The 21639-nt window shown below is 38.5% G+C and overlaps 1 protein-coding gene across 1 annotated transcript; it reads left to right on the top strand.

The window, feature by feature from the left end:
- Positions 1 to 1106: 1106 nt before the first annotated feature.
- On the top strand, positions 1107 to 20722 carry LOC113055648 (mucin-5AC-like; the record flags this gene model as incomplete). Its single annotated transcript, XM_026222055.1, has 5 exons — positions 1107 to 1217; positions 7299 to 7346; positions 13617 to 13817; positions 20118 to 20263; positions 20689 to 20722. Coding segments are annotated over 5 exons (540 nt in total), but the record flags the coding sequence as incomplete, so codon positions are not given.
- Positions 20723 to 21639: the final 917 nt, after the last annotated feature.

Below are 21639 nucleotides of genomic sequence, written 5' to 3'. Positions count from 1 at the left end.
CTCAATATACTTCTAATCCTGAAATAGAATCTACAACAACAGCTCCATCAACATTTACAACAACTGCAACTTCTATGACTACAACCACAGTAGATTCTTCTACAAGTGAAAGTGATTCGACAATTGGAACAACTTCATACACAACAGAATCTATGCCATCTTCACCATCGTCTACAACAATCAGACAAACAACAGCAGAATTCACTTCATCTACAACAGCAATATCTCCATCCACTGCAGCACAAACAGCAAGCCAGGAGACAGAATCTACTCAAAATACTTCTACCACCGAAACAGAATCTACATCTTCAGCTCCATCAACATTTACAAAAGCTGTATCTTCTATAAGCACAACCACAATAGAATCATCTACAAGTGAAAAGTGATTCAACACTTGGAACGACATCATTCCTAACAGATTCTACTCCTTCTTCTACAACTGAAGGACAGACAACGTCAGAATACATTTCATCTACAACAGAGAAATCCTCATCTAGTGTAGAACAAACAACAAGCCAGCAGACATCAACCACTCAATATACTTCTAATCCTGAAATAGAATCTACAACAACAGCTCCATCACATTTACAACAACTGCAACTTCTATGACTACAACCACAGTAGATTCTTCTACAAGTGAAAGTGATTCGACAATTGGAACAACTTCATACACAACAGAATCTATGCCATCTTCACCATCGTCTACAACAATCAGACAAACAACAGCAGAATTCACTTCATCTACAACAGCAATATCTCCATCCACTGCAGCACAAACAGCAAGCCAGGAGACAGAATCTACTCAAAATACTTCTACCACCGAAACAGAATCTACATCTTCAGCTCCATCAACATTTACAAAAGCTGTATCTTCTATAAGCACAACCACAATAGAATCATCTACAAGTGAAAGTGATTCAACACTTGGAACGACATCATTCCTAACAGATTCTACTCCATCTTCGCCATCTTTTACAACTGAAGGACAGACAATGTCAGAATACACTTCATCTACAACAGAGACATCCTCATCTAGTGTAGAACAAACAACAAGCCAGCAGACACCAACCACTCAATATACTTCTAATCCTGAAATAGAATCTACAACAACAGCTCCATCAACATTTACAACAACTGCATCTTCTATGAGCACAACCACAACAGAATCATCTACAAGTGAAAGTGATTCAACACTGGGAACAACATCATTCCCAACAGTTTCTACTCCATCTTCGCCATCTTTTACAACTGAAGGACAGACAATGTCAGAATACACTTCATCTACAACAGAGACATCCTCATCTAGTGTAGAACAAACAACAAGCCAGCAGACTACAACCACTCAATATACTTCTAATCCTGAAATAGAATCTACAACAACAGCTCCATCAACATTTACAACAACTGCATCTTCTATGACTACAACCTCAGTAGATTCTTCTACAAGTGAAAGTGATTCGACAATTGGAACAACTTCATACACAACAGAATCTACTCCATCTTCACCATCGTCTTCAACAATCAGACAAACAACAGCAGAATTCACTTCATCTACAACAGAGACTTCCTCATCTAGTGTAGAACAAACAACAAGCCAGCAGACACCAACTACTCAATATACTTCTACCACTGAAACAGAATCTACATCTTCAGCTCCATCAACATTTACAAAAGCTGTATCTTCTATGAGCACAACCACAATAGAATCATCTACAAGTGAAAATGATTCAACACTTGGAACGACATCATTCCCAACAGATTCTTCTCCATCTTCTACAACTGAAGGACAGACAACGTCAGAATACATTTCATCTACAACAGAGAAATCCTCATCTAGTGTAGAACAAACAACAAGCCAGCAGACACCAACCACTCAATATACTTCTAATCCTGAAATAGAATCTACAACAACAGCTCCATCAACATTTACAACAACTGCAACTTCTATGACTACAACCACAGTAGATTCTTCTACAAGTGAAAGTGATTCGACAATTGGAACAACTTCATACACAACAGAATCTATGCCATCTTCACCATCGTCTACAACAATCAGACAAACAACAGCAGAATTCACTTCATCTACAACAGCAATATCTCCATCCACTGCAGCACAAACAACAAGCCAGGAGACAGAATCTACTCAAAATACTTCTACCACCGAAACAGAATCTACATCTTCAGCTCCATCAACATTTACAAAAGCTGTATCTTCTATGAGCACAACCAGAATAGAATCATCTACAAGTGAAAGTGATTCAACACTTGGAACGACATCATTCCTAACAGATTCTACTCCTTCTTCTACAACTGAAGGACAGACAACATCAGAATACATTTCATCTACAACAGAGACTTCCTCATCTAGTGTAGAACAAACAACAAGCCAGCAGACACCAACCACTCAATATACTTCTAATCCTGAAATAGAATCTACAACAACAGCTCCATCAACATTTACAACAGCTGCATCTTCTATGAGCACAACCACAGTAGAGTCTTCTACAAGTGAAAGTGATATGACAATTGGAACAACTTCATACACAACAGAATCTACGCCATCTTCACCATCGTCTACAACAATCAGACAAACAACAGCAGAAATCACTTCATCTACAACAGAGATATCCTCATCTAGTGTAGAACAAACAACAAGCCAGCATACACCAACCACTCAATATACTTCTAATCCTGAAATAGAATCTAAAACAACAGCTCCATCAACATTTACAACAGCTGCATCTTCTAGGACTACAACCACAGTAGAGTCTTCTACAAGTGAAAGTGATTCGACAATTGGAACAACTTCATACACAACAGAATCTATGCCATCTTCACCATCGTCTACAACAAACGGACCAACAACAGCAGAATTCACTTCATCTACAACAGAGACTTCCTCATCTAGTGTAGAACAAACAACAAGCCAGCAGACACCAACTACTCAATATACTTCTACCACTGAAACAGAATCTACATCTTCAGCTCCATCAACATTTACAAAAGCTGTATCTTCTATGAGCACAACCACAATAGAATCATCTACAAGTGAAAATGATTCAACACTTGGAACGACATCATTCCCAACAGATTCTTCTCCATCTTCTACAACTGAAGGACAGACAACGTCAGAATACATTTCATCTACAACAGAGAAATCCTCATCTAGTGTAGAACAAACAACAAGCCAGCAGACACCAACCACTCAATATACTTCTAATCCTGAAATAGAATCTACAACAACAGCTCCATCAACATTTACAACAACTGCAACTTCTATGACTACAACCACAGTAGATTCTTCTACAAGTGAAAGTGATTCGACAATTGGAACAACTTCATACACAACAGAATCTATGCCATCTTCACCATCGTCTACAACAATCAGACAAACAACAGCAGAATTCACTTCATCTACAACAGCAATATCTCCATCCACTGCAGCACAAACAACAAGCCAGGAGACAGAATCTACTCAAAATACTTCTACCACCGAAACAGAATCTACATCTTCAGCTCCATCAACATTTACAAAAGCTGTATCTTCTATGAGCACAACCAGAATAGAATCATCTACAAGTGAAAGTGATTCAACACTTGGAACGACATCATTCCTAACAGATTCTACTCCTTCTTCTACAACTGAAGGACAGACAACATCAGAATACATTTCATCTACAACAGAGACTTCCTCATCTAGTGTAGAACAAACAACAAGCCAGCAGACACCAACCACTCAATATACTTCTAATCCTGAAATAGAATCTACAACAACAGCTCCATCAACATTTACAACAGCTGCATCTTCTATGAGCACAACCACAGTAGAGTCTTCTACAAGTGAAAGTGATATGACAATTGGAACAACTTCATACACAACAGAATCTACGCCATCTTCACCATCGTCTACAACAATCAGACAAACAACAGCAGAAATCACTTCATCTACAACAGAGATATCCTCATCTAGTGTAGAACAAACAACAAGCCAGCATACACCAACCACTCAATATACTTCTAATCCTGAAATAGAATCTAAAACAACAGCTCCATCAACATTTACAACAGCTGCATCTTCTAGGACTACAACCACAGTAGAGTCTTCTACAAGTGAAAGTGATTCGACAATTGGAACAACTTCATACACAACAGAATCTATGCCATCTTCACCATCGTCTACAACAAACGGACCAACAACAGCAGAATTCACTTCATCTACAACAGCAATATCTCCATCCACTGCAGCACAAACAACAAGCCAGGAGACAGAATCTACTCAAAATACTTCTACCACCGAAACAGAATCTACATCTTCAGCTCCATCAACATTTACAAAAGCTGTATCTTCTATGAGCACAACCACAATAGAATCATCTACAAGTGAAAATGATTCAACACTTGGAATGACATCATTCCCAACAGATTCTTCTCCATCTTCTACAACTGAAGGACAGACAACGTCAGAATACATTTCATCTACAACAGAGAAATCCTCATCTAGTGTAGAACAAACAACAAGCCAACAGACATCAACCACTCAATATACTTCTAATCCTGAAATAGAATCTACAACAACAGCTCCATCAACATTTACAACAACTGCAACTTCTATGACTACAACCACAGTAGAGACTTCTACAAGTGAAAGTGATTCGACAATTGGAACAACTTCATACACAACAGAATCTATGCCATCTTCACCATCGTCTACAACAATCAGACAAACAACAGCAGAATTCACTTCATCTAAAACAGCAATATCTCCATCCACTGCAGCACAAAAAGCAAGCCAGGAGACAGAATCTACTCAAAATACTTCTACCACCGAAACGGAATCTACATCTTCAGCTCCATCAACATTTACAAAAGCTGTATCTTCTATGAGCACAACCAGAATAGAATCATCTACAAGTGAAAGTGATTCAACACTTGGAACGACATCATTCCTAACAGATTCTACTCCTTCTTCTACAACTGAAGGACAGAGAACTTCAGAATACATTTCATCTACATCAGAGATATCCTCATCTAGTGTAGAACAAACAACAAGCCAGCAGACACCAACCACTCAATATACTTCTAATCCTGAAATAGAATCTACAACAACAGCTCCATCAACATTTACAACAGCTGCATCTTCTATGACTACAACCACAGTAGATTCTTCTACAAGTGAAAGTGATTTGACAATTGGAACAACTCCATTCCCAACAGATTCTATTCCATCTTCACCATATTCTACAACTGAAGGACAGACAACGTCAGAAATCACTTCATCTACAAGCCAGCAGACACCAACCACTCAATATACTTCTAATCCTGAAATAGAATCTACAACAACAGCCCCATCAACATTTACAACAACTGCATATTCTATGACTACAACCACAGTAGAGTCTTCTACAAGTGAAAGTGATACGACAATTGGAACAACTTCATACACAACAGAATCTACGCCATCTTCACCATCGTCTATAACAATCAGACAAACAACAGCAGAAATCACTTCATCTACAACAGAGATATCCTCATCTAGTGTAGAACAAACAACAAGCCAGCAGACACCAACCACTCAATATACTTCTAATCCTGAAATAGAATCTAAAACAACAGCTCCATCAACATTTACAACAGCTGCATCTTCTAGGACTACAACCACAGTAGAGTCTTCTACAAGTGAAAGTGATTCGACAATTGGAACAACTTCATACACAACAGAATCTATGCCATCTTCACCATCGTCTACAACAATCAGACAAACAACAGCAGAAATCACTTCATCTACAACGGAGATATCCTCATCTAGTGTAGAACAAACAACAAGCCAGCAGAAACCAACCACTCAATATACTTCTAATCCTGAAATAGAGTCTAAAACAACAGCTCCATCAACATTTACAACAGCTGCATCTTCTAGGACTACAACCACAGTAGAGTCTTCTACAAGTGAAAGTGATTCGACAATTGGAACAACTTCATACACAACAGAATCTATGCCATCTTCACCATCGTCTACAACAAACGGACCAACAACAGCAGAATTCACTTCATCTACAACAGCAATATCTCCATCCACTGCAGCACAAACAACAAGCCAGGAGACAGAATCTACTCAAAATACTTCTACCACCGAAACAGAATCTACATCTTCAGCTCCATCAACATTTACAAAAGCTGTATCTTCTATGAGCACAACCACAATAGAATCATCTACAAGTGAAAGTGATTCAACACTTGGAACGACATCATTCCTAACAGATTCTACTCCTTCTTCTACAACTGAAGGACAGACAACATCAGAATACACTTCATCTACAACAGAGATATCCTCATCTAGTGCAGAACAAACAACAAGCCAGCAGACACCAACCACTCAATATACTTCTAATCCTGAAATAGAATCTACAACAACAGCTCCATCAACATTTACAACAACTGTATCTTCTATGACTACAACCACAGTAGATTCTTCTACAAGTGAAAGTGATTCGACAATTGGAACAACTTCATACACAACAGAATCTACGCAATCTTCACCATCGTCTACAAGAATCAGACAAACAACAGCAGAATTCTCTTCATCTACAACAGCAATATCTCCATCCACTGCAGCACAAACAACAAGCCAGCAGACACAAACAACACAATATACTTCTAATCATGAAATAGAATCTACAACAACAGCTCCATCAACATTTACAACAGCTGCATCTTCTATGAGCACAACCACAGTAGATTCTTCTACAAGTGAAAGTGATTCAACACTTGGAACAATATCATTCCCAACAGATTCTATTCCATCTTCACCATCTTTTACAACTGAAGGACAGACGACGTCAAAATACATTTCATCTACAACAGAGACTTCCTCATCTAGTGTAGAACAAACAACAAGCCAGCAGACACCAACCACTCAATATACTTCTAATCCTGAAATAGAATCTACAACAACAGCTCCATCAACATTTACAACAGCTGCATCTTCTAGGACTACAACCACAGTAGATTCTTCTACAAGTGAAAGTGATTCGACAATTGGAGCAACTTCATACACGACAGAATCTATGCCATCTTCACCATCGTCTACAACAATCAGACAAACAACAGCAGAAATCACTTCATCTACAACGGAGATATCCTCATCTAGTGTAGAACAAACAACAAGCCAGCAGAAACCAACCACTCAATATACTTCTAATCCTGAAATAGAGTCTAAAACAACAGCTCCATCAACATCATTTACAACAGCTGCATCTTCTAGGACTACAACCACAGTAGAGTCTTCTACAAGTGAAAGTGATTCGACAATTGGAACAACTTCATACACAACAGAATCTATGCCATCTTCACCATCGTCTACAACAAACGGACCAACAACAGCAGAATTCACTTCATCTACAAAAGCAATATCTCCATCCACTGCAGCACAAACAACAAGCCAGGAGACAGAATCTACTCAAAATACTTCTACCACCGAAACAGAATCTACATCTTCAGCTCCATCAACATTTACAAAAGCTGTATCTTCTATGAGCACAACCAGAATAGAATCATCTACAAGTGAAAGTGATTCAACACTTGGAACGACATCATTCCTAACAGATTCTACTCCATCTTCTACAACTGAAGGACAGACAACATCAGAATACATTTCATCTACAACAGAGACTTCCTCATCTAGTGTAGAACAAACAACAAGCCAGCAGACACCAACCACTCAATATACTTCTAATCCTGAAATAGAATCTACAACAACAGCTCCATCAACATTTACAACAACTGCATCTTCTATGACTACAACCACAGTAGATTCTTCTACAAGTGAAAGTGATTTGACAATTGGAACAACTCCATTCCCAACAGATTCTATTCCATCTTCACCATATTCTACAACTGAAGGACAGACAACGTCAGAAATCACTTCATCTACAAGCCAGCAGACACCAACCACTCAATATACTTCTAATCCTGAAATAGAATCTACAACAACAGCCCCATCAACATTTACAACAGCTGCATCTTCTATGACTACAACCACAGTAGAGTCTTCTACAAGTGAAAGTGATATGACAATTGGAACAACTTCATACACAACAGAATCTACGCCATCTTCACCATCGTCTACAACAATCAGACAAACAACAGCAGAAATCACTTCATCTACAACAGAGATATCCTCATCTAGTGTAGAACAAACAACAAGCCAGCAGACACCAACCACTCAATATACTTCTAATCCTGAAATAGAATCTAAAACAACAGCTCCATCAACATTTACAACAGCTGTATCTTCTATGACTACAACCACAGTAGATTCTTCTACAAGTGAAAGTGATTTGACAATTGGAACAACTTCATACACAACAGAATCTATGCCATCTTCACCATCGTCTACAACAAACGGACCAACAACAGCAGAATTCACTTCATCTACAACAGCAATATCTCCATCCACTGCAGCACAAACAACAAGCCAGGAGACAGAATCTACTCAAAATACTTCTACCACCGAAACAGAATCTAAATCTTCAGCTCCATCAACATTTACAAAAGCTGTATCTTCTATGAGCACAACCACAATAGAATCATCTACAAGTGAAAGTGATTCAACACTGGGAACAACATCATTCCCAACAGATTCTACTCCATCTTCGCCATCTTTTACAACTGAAGGACAGACAATGTCAGAATACACTTCATCTACAACAGAGACTTCCTCATCTAGTGTAGAACGAACAACAAGCCAGCAGACTACAACCACTCAATATACTTCTAATTCTGAAATAGAATCTACAACAACAGCTCCATCAACATTTACAACAACTGCATCTTCTATGACTACAACCACAGTAGATTCTTTTACAAGTGAAAGTGATTCAACACTTGGAACAATATCATTCCCAACAGATTCTATTCCATCTTCACCATCTTTTACAACTGAAGGACAGACGACGTCAAAATACATTTCATCTACAACAGAGACTTCCTCATCTAGTGTAGAACAAACAACAAGCCAGCAGACACCAACCACTCAATATACTTCTAATCCTGAAATAGAATCTACAACAACAGCTCCATCAACATTTACAACAGCTGCATCTTCTATGACTACAACCACAGTAGAGTCTTCTACAAGTGAAAGTGATTTGACAATTGGAACAACTTCATTCCCAACAGATTCTATTCCATCTTCACCATATTCTACAACTGAAGGACAGACAACGTCAGAATACACCTCAGCTACATCAGAGATATCCTCATCTAGTGTAGAACAAACAACAAGCCAGGAGACACCAAGTACTCAATATACTTCTAATCCTGAAATAGAATCTACAACAACAGCTCCATCAACATTTACAACAGCTGCATCTTCTAGGACTACAACCACAGTAGATTCATCTACAAGTGAAAGTGATTCGACAATTGGAGCAACTTCATACACAACAGAATCTATGCCATCTTCACCATCGTCTACAACAATCAGACAAACAACAGCAGAATTCACTTCATCTACAACAGCAATATCTCCATCCACTGCAGCACAAACAGCAAGCCAGGAGACAGAATCTACTCAAAATACTTCTACCACCGAAACAGAATCTACATCTTCAGCTCCATCAACATTTACAAAAGCTGTATCTTCTATGAGCACAACCACAATAGAATCATCTACAAGTGAAAGTGATTCAACACTTGGAACGACATCATTCCTAACAGATTCTACTCCTTCTTCTACAACTGAAGGACAGACAACATCAGAATACACTTCATCTACAACAGAGATATCCTCATCTAGTGCAGAACAAACAACAAGCCAGCAGACACCAACCACTCAATATACTTCTAATCCTGAAATAGAATCTACAACAACAGCTCCATCAACATTTACAACAACTGTATCTTCTATGACTACAACCACAGTAGATTCTTCTACAAGTGAAAGTGATTCGACAATTGGAACAACTTCATACACAACAGAATCTACGCAATCTTCACCATCGTCTACAACAATCAGACAAACAACAGCAGAATTCTCTTCATCCACAACAGCAATATCTCCATCCACTGCAGCACAAACAACAAGCCAGCAGACACAAACTACTCAATATACTTCTAATCCTGAAATAGAATCTACAACAACAGCTCCATCAACATTTACAACAGCTGCATATTCTATGACTACAACCACAGTAGATTCTTCTACAAGTGAAAGTGATTCAACATTTGGAACAACTTCATTCCCAACAGATTCTATTCCATCTTCACCATATTCTACAACTGAAGGACAGACAACGTCAGAATACACCTCAGCTACATCAGAGATATCCTCATCTAGTGTAGAACAAACAACAAGCCAGCAGACACCAACTACTCAATATACTTCTAATCCTGAAATAGAATCTACAACAACAGCTCCATCAACATTTACAACAGCTGCATCGTCTATGACTACAACCACAGTAGATTCTTCTACAAGTGAAAGTGATTCAACACTTGGAACAATATCATTCCCAACAGATTCTATTCCATCTTCACCATCTTTTACAACTGAAGGACAGACGACGTCAAAATACATTTCATCTACAACAGAGACTTCCTCATCTAGTGTAGAACAAACAACAAGCCAGCAGACACCAACCACTCAATATACTTCTAATCCTGAAATAGAATCTACAACAACAGCTCCATCAACATTTACAACAGCTGCATCTTCTATGACTACAACCACAGTAGAGTCTTCTACAAGTGAAAGTGATTTGACAATTGGAACAACTTCATTCCCAACAGATTCTATTCCATCTTCACCATATTCTACAACTGAAGGACAGACAACGTCAGAATACACCTCAGCTACATCAGAGATATCCTCATCTAGTGTAGAACAAACAACAAGCCAGGAGACACCAAGTACTCAATATACTTCTAATCCTGAAATAGAATCTACAACAACAGCTCCATCAACATTTACAACAGCTGCATCTTCTAGGACTACAACCACAGTAGATTCTTCTACAAGTGAAAGTGATTCGACAATTGGAGCAACTTCATACACAACAGAATCTATGCCATCTTCACCATCGTCTACAACAATCAGACAAACAACAGCAGAATTCACTTCATCTACAACAGCAATATCTCCATCCACTGCAGCACAAACAGCAAGCCAGGAGACAGAATCTACTCAAAATACTTCTACCACCGAAACAGAATCTACATCTTCAGCTCCATCAACATTTACAAAAGCTGTATCTTCTATGAGCACAACCACAATAGAATCATCTACAAGTGAAAATGATTCAACACTTGGAATGACATCATTCCCAACAGATTCTTCTCCATCTTCTACAACTGAAGGACAGACAACGTCAGAATACATTTCATCTACAACAGAGAAATCCTCATCTAGTGTAGAACAAACAACAAGCCAGCAGACATCAACCACTCAATATACTTCTAATCCTGAAATAGAATCTACAACAACAGCTCCATCAACATTTACAACAACTGCAACTTCTATGACTACAACCACAGTAGAGTCTTCTACAAGTGAAAGTGATTCGACAATTGGAACAACTTCATACACAACAGAATTTATGCCATCTTCACCATCGTCTACAACAATCAGACAAACAACAGCAGAATTCACTTCATCTACAACAGCAATATCTCCATCCACTGCAGCACAAACAGCAAGCCAGGAGACAGAATCTACTCAAAATACTTCTACCACCGAAACGGAATCTACATCTTCAGCTCCATCAACATTTACAAAAGCTGTATCTTCTATGAGCACAACCAGAATAGAATCATCTACAAGTGAAAGTGATTCAACACTTGGAACGACATCATTCCTAACAGATTCTACTCCTTCTTCTACAACTGAAGGACAGACAATTTCAGAATACATTTCATCTACAACAGAGACTTCCTCATCTAGTGTAGAACAAACAACAAGCCAGCAGACACCAACCACTCAATATACTTCTAATCCTGAAATAGAATCTACAACAACAGCTCCATCAACATTTACAACAGCTGCATCTTCTATGACTACAACCACAGTAGATTCTTCTACAAGTGAAAGTGATTTGACAATTGGAACAACTCCATTCCCAACAGATTCTATTCCATCTTCACCATATTCTACAACTGAAGGACAGACAACGTCAGAAATCACTTCATCTACAAGCCAGCAGACACCAACCACTCAATATACTTCTAATCCTGAAATAGAATCTACAACAACAGCCCCATCAACATTTACAACAGCTGCATCTTCTATGACTACAACCACAGTAGAGTCTTCTACAAGTGAAAGTGATACGACAATTGGAACAACTTCATACACAACAGAATCTACGCCATCTTCACCATCGTCTACAACAATCAGACAAACAACAGCAGAAATCACTTCATCTACAACAGAGATATCCTCATCTAGTGTAGAACAAACAACAAGCCAGCAGACACCAACCACTCAATATACTTCTAATCCTGAAATAGAATCCACAACAACAGCTCCATCAACATTTACAACAGCTGTATCTTCTATGACTACAACCACAGTAGATTCTTCTACAAGTGAAAGTGATTTGACAATTGGAACAACTTCATACACAACAGAATCTATGCCATCTTCACCATCGTCTACAACAAACGGACCAACAACAGCAGAATTCACTTCATCTACAACAGCAATATCTCCATCCACTGCAGCACAAACAACAAGCCAGGAGACAGAATCTACTCAAAATACTTCTACCACCGAAACAGAATCTAAATCTTCAGCTCCATCAACATTTACAAAAGCTGTATCTTCTATGAGCACAACCACAATAGAATCATCTACAAGTGAAAGTGATTCAACACTGGGAACAACATCATTCCCAACAGATTCTACTCCATCTTCGCCATCTTTTACAACTGAAGGACAGACAATGTCAGAATACACTTCATCTACAACAGAGACTTCCTCATCTAGTGTAGAACGAACAACAAGCCAGCAGACTACAACCACTCAATATACTTCTAATTCTGAAATAGAATCTACAACAACAGCTCCATCAACATTTACAACAACTGCATCTTCTATGACTACAACCACAGTAGATTCTTTTACAAGTGAAAGTGATTCAACACTTGGAACAATATCATTCCCAACAGATTCTATTCCATCTTCACCATCTTTTACAACTGAAGGACAGACGACGTCAAAATACATTTCATCTACAACAGAGACTTCCTCATCTAGTGTAGAACAAACAACAAGCCAGCAGACACCAACCACTCAATATACTTCTAATCCTGAAATAGAATCTACAACAACAGCTCCATCAACATTTACAACAGCTGCATCTTCTATGACTACAACCACAGTAGATTCTTCTACAAGTGAAAGTGCTTCGACAATTGGAACAACTTCATACACAACAGAATCTACGCAATCTTCACCATCGTCTACAACAATCAGACAAACAACAGCAGAATTCTCTTCATCTACAACAGCAATATCTCCATCCACTGCAGCACAAACAACAAGCCAGCAGACACAAACAACACAATATACTTCTAATCATGAAATAGAATCTACAACAACAGCTCCATCAATATTTACAACAGCTGCATATTCTATGACTACAACCACAGTAGATTCTTCTACAAGTGAAAGTGATTCAACATTTGGAACAACTTCATTCCCAACAGATTCTATTCCATCTTCACCATATTCTACAACTGAAGGACAGACAACGTCAGAATACACCTCAGCTACATCAGAGATATCCTCATCTAGTGTAGAACAAACAACAAGCCAGCAGACACCAACTACTCAATATACTTCTAATCCTGAAATAGAATCTACAACAACAGCTCCATCAACATTTACAACAGCTGCATCGTCTATGACTACAACCACAGTAGATTCTTCTACAAGTGAAAGTGATTCAACACTTGGAACAATATCATTCCCAACAGATTCTATTCCATCTTCACCATCTTTTACAACTGAAGGACAGACGACGTCAAAATACATTTCATCTACAACAGAGACTTCCTCATCTAGTGTAGAACAAACAACAAGCCAGCAGACACCAACCACTCAATATACTTCTAATCCTGAAATAGAATCTACAACAACAGCTCCATCAACATTTACAACAGCTGCATCTTCTAGGACTACAACCACAGTAGATTCTTCTACAAGTGAAAGTGATTCGACAATTGGAGCAACTTCATACACAACAGAATCTATGCCATCTTCACCATCGTCTACAACAATCAGACAAACAACAGCAGAATTCACTTCATCTACAACAGCAATATCTCCATCCACTGCAGCACAAACAGCAAGCCAGGAGACAGAATCTACTCAAAATACTTCTACCACCGAAACAGAATCTACATCTTCAGCTCCATCAACATTTACAAAAGCTGTATCTTCTATGAGCACAACCACAATAGAATCATCTACAAGTGAAAGTGATTCAACACTTGGAACGACATCATTCCTAACAGATTCTACTCCTTCTTCTACAACTGAAGGACAGACAACATCAGAATACACTTCATCTACAACAGAGATATCCTCATCTAGTGCAGAACAAACAACAAGCCAGCAGACACCAACCACTCAATATACTTCTAATCCTGAAATAGAATCTACAACAACAGCTCCATCAACATTTACAACAACTGTATCTTCTATGACTACAACCACAGTAGATTCTTCTACAAGTGAAAGTGATTCGACAATTGGAACAACTTCATACACAACAGAATCTACGCAATCTTCACCATCGTCTACAACAATCAGACAAACAGCAGAATTCTCTTCATCTACAACAGCAATATCTCCATCCACTGCAGCACAAACAACAAGCCAGCAGACACAAACAACACAATATACTTCTAATCATGAAATAGAATCTACAACAACAGCTCCATCAATATTTACAACAGCTGCATATTCTATGACTACAACCACAGTAGATTCTTCTACAAGTGAAAGTGATTCAACATTTGGAACAACTTCATTCCCAACAGATTCTATTCCATCTTCACCATATTCTACAACTGAAGGACAGACAACGTCAGAATACACCTCAGCTACATCAGAGATATCCTCATCTAGTGTAGAACAAACAACAAGCCAGCAGACACCAACCACTCATTATACTTCTAATCCTGAAATAGAATCTACAACAACAGCTCCATCAACATTTACAACAACTGCATATTCTATGACTACAACCACAGTAGAGTCTTCTACAAGTGAAAGTGATTCGACAATTGGAACAACTTCATACACAACAGAATCTATGCCATCTTCACCATCGTCTACAACAAACGGACCAACAACAGCAGAATTCACTTCATCTACAAAAGCAATATCTCCATCCACTGCAGCACAAACAACAAGCCAGGAGACAGAATCTACTCAAAATACTTCTACCACCGAAACAGAATCTACATCTTCAGCTCCATCAACATTTACAAAAGCTGTATCTTCTATGAGCACAACCACAATAGAATCATCTACAAGTGAAAGTGATTCAACACTTGGAACGACATCATTCCTAACAGATTCTACTGCTTCTTCTACAACTGAAGGACAGACAACATCAGAATACACTTCATCTACAACAGAGATATCCTCATCTAGTGTAGAACAAACAACAAGCCAGCAGACACCAACCACTCAATATACTTCTAATCCTGAAATAGAATCTACAACAACAGCTCCATCAACATTCACAACAACTGCATCTTCTATGAGCACAACCACAATAGAATCATCTACAAGTGAAAGTGATTCAACACTGGGAACAACATCATTCCCAACAGATTCTACTCCATCTTCGACATCTTTTACAACTGAAGGACAGACAATGTCAGAATACACTTCATCTACAACAAAGACATCCTCATCTAGTGTAGAACAAACAACAAGCCAGCAGACTACAACCAATCAATATACTTCTAATTCTGAAATAGAATCTACAACAACAGCTCCATCAACATTTACAACAACTGCATCTTCTATGACTACAACCACAGTAGATTCTTCTACAAGTGAAAGTGATTCGACAATTGGAACAACTTCATACACAACAGAATCTACTCCATCTTCACCACCGTCTTCAACAATCGGACCAACAACAGCAGAATTCACTTCATCTACAACAGAGACTTCCTCATCTAGTGTAGAAAAAACAACAAGCCAGCAGACACCAACCACTCAATATACTTCTAATCCTGAAATAGAATCTACAACAACAGCTCCATCAACATTTACAACAGCTGCATCGTCTATGACTACAACCACAGTAGATTCTTCTACAAGTGAAAGTGATTCAACACTTGGAACAATATCATTCCCAACAGATTCTATTCCATCTTCACCATCTTTTACAACTGAAGGACAGACGACGTCAAAATACATTTCATCTACAACAGAGACTTCCTCATCTAGTGTAGAACAAACAACAAGCCAGCAGACACCAACCACTCAATATACTTCTAATCCTGAAATAGAATCTACAACAACAGCTCCATCAACATTTACAACAGCTGCATCTTCTATGACTACAACCACAGTAGAGTCTTCTACAAGTGAAAGTGATTTGACAATTGGAACAACTTCATTCCCAACAGATTCTATTCCATCTTCACCATATTCTACAACTGAAGGACAGACAACGTCAGAATACACCTCAGCTACATCAGAGATATCCTCATCTAGTGTAGAACAAACAACAAGCCAGGAGACACCAAGTACTCAATATAGTTCTAATCCTGAAATAGAATCTAAAACAACAGCTCCATCAACATTTACAACAGCTGCATCTTCTAGGACTACAACCACAGTAGATTCTTCTACAAGTGAAAGTGATTCGACAATTGGAGCAACTTCATACACAACAGAATCTATGCCATCTTCACCATCGTCTACAACAATCAGACAAACAACAGCAGAATTCACTTCATCTACAACAGCAATATCTCCATCCACTGCAGCACGAACAACAAGCCAGGAGACAGAATCTACTCAAAATACTTCTACCACCGAAACAGAATCTACATCTTCAGCTCCATCAACATTTACAAAAGCTGCATCTTCTATGACTACAACCACAGTAGATTCTTCTACAAGTGAAAGTGATTCGACTATTGGAACAACTTCATACACAACAGAATCTACGCCATCTTCACCATCGTCTACAACAATCGGACAAACAACAGCAGAATTCACTTCATCTACAACAGCAATATCTCCATCCACTGCAGCACAAACAACAAGCCAGCAGACTACAACCACTCAATATACTTCTAATCCTGAAATAGAATCTACAACAACAGCTCCATCAATATTTACAACAGCTGCATATTCTATGACTACAACCACAGTAGATTCTTCTACAAGTGAAAGTGATTCAACATTTGGAACAACTTCATTCCCAACAGATTCTATTCCATCTTCACCATATTCTACAACTGAAGGACAGACAACGTCAGAATACACCTCAGCTACATCAGAGATATCCTCATCTAGTGTAGAACAAACAACAAGCCAGGAGACACCAAGTACTCAATATACTTCTAATCCTGAAATAGAATCTACAACAACAGCTCCATCAACATTTACAACAGCTGCATCTTCTAGGACTACAACCACAGTAGATTCTTCTACAAGTGAAAGTGATTCGACAATTGGAGCAACTTCATACGCAACAGAATCTACTCCATCTTCACCATCGTCTTCAACAATCGGACCAACAACAGCAGAATTCACTTCATCTACATCAGCAATATCTCCATCCACTACAGTGCAAACAACAAGCCAGGAGACAGAATCTACTCAAAATACTTCTACCACCGAAACAGAATCTACATCTTCAGCTCCATCAACATTTACAAAAGCTGTATCTTCTATGACTACAACCACAGTAGAGTCTTCTACAAGTGAAAGTGATTCAACACTGGGAAAAACATCATTCCCAACAGATTCTATTCCATCTTCACCATATTCTACAACTGAAGGACAGACAATGTCAGAATACACTTCATCTACAACAGAGACTTCCTCATCTAGTGTAGAACAAACAACAAGCCAGCAGACACCAACCACTCAATATACTTCTAATCCTGAAATAGAATCTACAACAACAGCTCCATCAACATTTACAACAGCTGCATCTTCTATGACTACAACCACAGTAGATTCTTCTACAAGTGAAAGTGATTTGACTATTGGAACAACTTCATACACAACAGAATCTATGCCATCTTCACCATCGTCTACAACAATCAAACAAACGACAGCAGAAATCACTTCATCTACAACAGAGACTTCCTCATCTAGTGTAGAACAAACAACAAGGCAGCAGACACCAACCACTCAATATACTTCTAATCCTGAAATAGAATCTACAACAGCTACATCAACATTTACAACAACTGCATCTTCTATGACTACAACCACAGTAGATTCTTCTACAAGTGAAAGTGATTCGACAATTGGAACAACTTCATACACAACAGAATCTACGCAATCTTCACCATCGTCTACAACAATCAGACAAACAACAGCAGAATTCTCTTCATCTACATCAGCAATATCTCCATCCACTGCAGCACAAACAACAAGCCAGCAGACTACAACCACTCAATATACTTCTAATCCTGAAATAGTATCTACAACAACAGCTCCATCAATATTTACAACAGCTGCATATTCTATGACTACAACCACAGTAGATTCTTCTACAAGTGAAAGTGATTCAACATTTGGAACGACTTCATTCCCAACAGATTCTATTCCATCTTCACCATATTCTACAACTGAAGGACAGACAACGTCAGAATACACCTCAGCTACATCAGAGATATCCTCATCTAGTGCAGAACAAACAACAAGCCAGGAGACACCAAGTACTCAATATACTTCTAATCCTGAAATAGAATCTAAAACAACAGCTCCATCAACATTTACAACAGCTGCATCTTCTAGGACTACAACCACAGTAGATTCTTCTACAAGTGAAAGTGATTCGACAATTGGAGCAACTTCATACACAACAGAATCTATGCCATCTTCACCATCGTCTACAACAATCAGACAAACAACAGCAGAATTCACGTTATCTACAACAGCAATATCTCCATCCACTGCAGTACAAATAACAAGCCAGGAGACAGAATCTACTCAAAATACTTCTACCATCGAAACAGAATCTACATCTTCAGCTCCATCTACATTTACAAAAGCTGTATCTTCTATGAGCACAACCACAATAGAATCATCTACAAGTGAAAGTGATTCAACACTTGGAACGAGATCATTCCTAACAGATTCTACTCCATCTTCTACAACTGAAGGACAGACAACGTCAGAATACATTTCATCTACAACAGAGAAATCCTCATCTAGTGTAGAACAAACAACAAGCCAGCAGACACCAACCACTCAATATACTTCTAATCCTGAAATAGAATCTACAACAACAGCTCCATCAACATTTACAACAACTGCATCTTCTATGACTACAACCACAGTAGAGTCTTCTACAAGTGAAAGTGATTCGACAATTGGAGCAACTTCATACACAACAGAATCTATGCCATCTTCACCATCGTCTACAACAATCAGACAAACAACAGCAGAATTCACTTCATCTACAACAGCAATATCTCCATCCACTGCAGCACAAACAACAAGCCAGGAGACAGAATCTACTCAAAATACTTCTACCACCGAAACAGAATCTACATCTTCAGCTCCATCAACATTTACAAAAGCTGTATCTTCTATGACTACAACCACAGTAGAGTCTTCTACAAGTGAAAGTGCTTCGACTATTGGAACAACTTCATACACAACAGAATCTACGCCATCTTCACCATCGTCTACAACAATCAGACAAACAACAGCAGAATTCACTTCATCTACAACAGCAGTATCTCCATCCACTGCAGCACAAACAACAAGCCAGCAGACTACAACCACTCAATATACTTCTAATCCTGAAATAGAATCTACAACAACAGCTCCATCAACATTTACAACAGCTGTATCTTCTATGACAACAACCACAGTAGATTCTTCTACAAGTGAAAGTGATTCGACAATTGGAACAACTTCATACACAACAGAATCTACGCCATCTTCACCATCGTCTACAACAATCAGACAAACAACAGCAGAAATCACTTCATTTACAACGGAGACTTGCTCATCTAATGTAGAACAAACAACAAGGCAGCAGACACCAACCACTCAATATACTTCTAATCCTGAAATAGAATCTACAACAGCTACATCAACATTTACAACAACTGCATCTTCTATGACTACAACCACAGTAGATTCTTCTACAAGTGAAAGTGATTCGACAATTGGAACAACTTCATACACAACAGAATCTACGCCATCTTCACCATCGTCTACAACAATCAGACAAACAACAGCAGAAATCACTTCATCTACAACAGAGACTTCCTCATCTAGTGTAGAACAAACAACAAGGCAGCAGACACCAACCACTCAATATACTTCTAATCCTGAAATAGAATCTACAACAACAGCTCCATCAATATTTACAACAGCTGCATATTCTATGACTACAACCACAGTAGATTCTTCTACAAGTGAAAGTGATTCAACATTTGGAACAACTTCATTCCCAACAGATTCTATTCCATCTTCACCATATTCTACAACTGAAGGACAGACAACGTCAGAATACACCTCAGCTACATCAGAGATATCCTCATCTAGTGTAGAACAAACAACAAGCCATGAGACACCAACCACTCAATATACTTCTAATCCTGAAATAGAATCTAAAACAACAGCTCCATCAACATTTACAACAGCTGCATCTTCTAGGACTACAACCACAGTAGATTCTTCTACAAGTGAAAGTGATTCGACAATTGGAACAACTTCATACACAACAGAATCTATGCCATCTTCACCATCGTCTACAACAATCAGACAAACAACAGCAGAATTCACTTCATCTACAACAGCAATATCTCCATCCACTGCAGCACGAACAACAAGCCAGGAGACAGAATCTACTCAAAATACTTCTACCACCGAAACAGAATCTACATCTTCAGCTCCATCAACATTTACAAAAGCTGTATCTTCTATGACTACAACCACAGTAGAGTCTTCTACAAGTGAAAGTGATTCAACACTGGGAAAAACATCATTCCCAACAGATTCTATTCCATCTTCACCATCTTTTACAACTGAAGGACAGACAATGTCAGAATACACTTCATCTACAACAGAGACTTCCTCATCTAGTGTAGAACAAACAACAAGCCAGCAGACACCAACCACTCAATATACTTCTAATCCTGAAATAGAATCTACAACAACAGCTCCATCAACATTTACAACAGCTGTATCTTCTATGACTACAACCACAGTAGATTCTTCTACAAGTGAGAGTGATTCGACTATTGGAACAACTTCATACACAACAGAATCTACGCCATCTTCACCATCGTCTACAACAATCAGACAAACAACAGCAGAATTCTCTTCATCTACAACAGCAATATCTCCATCCACTGCAGCACAAACAACAAGCCAGCAGACACAAACAACACAATATACTTCTAATC

This window comes from Carassius auratus, chromosome 36 (genome assembly GCF_003368295.1).
Source record: "Carassius auratus strain Wakin chromosome 36, ASM336829v1, whole genome shotgun sequence".
Classification (NCBI taxonomy): Eukaryota; Metazoa; Chordata; class Actinopteri; order Cypriniformes; family Cyprinidae; genus Carassius; species Carassius auratus.
Note: the sequence above shows the minus strand (reverse complement) of the source record. Positions and strands in the feature narration are given on the sequence as shown.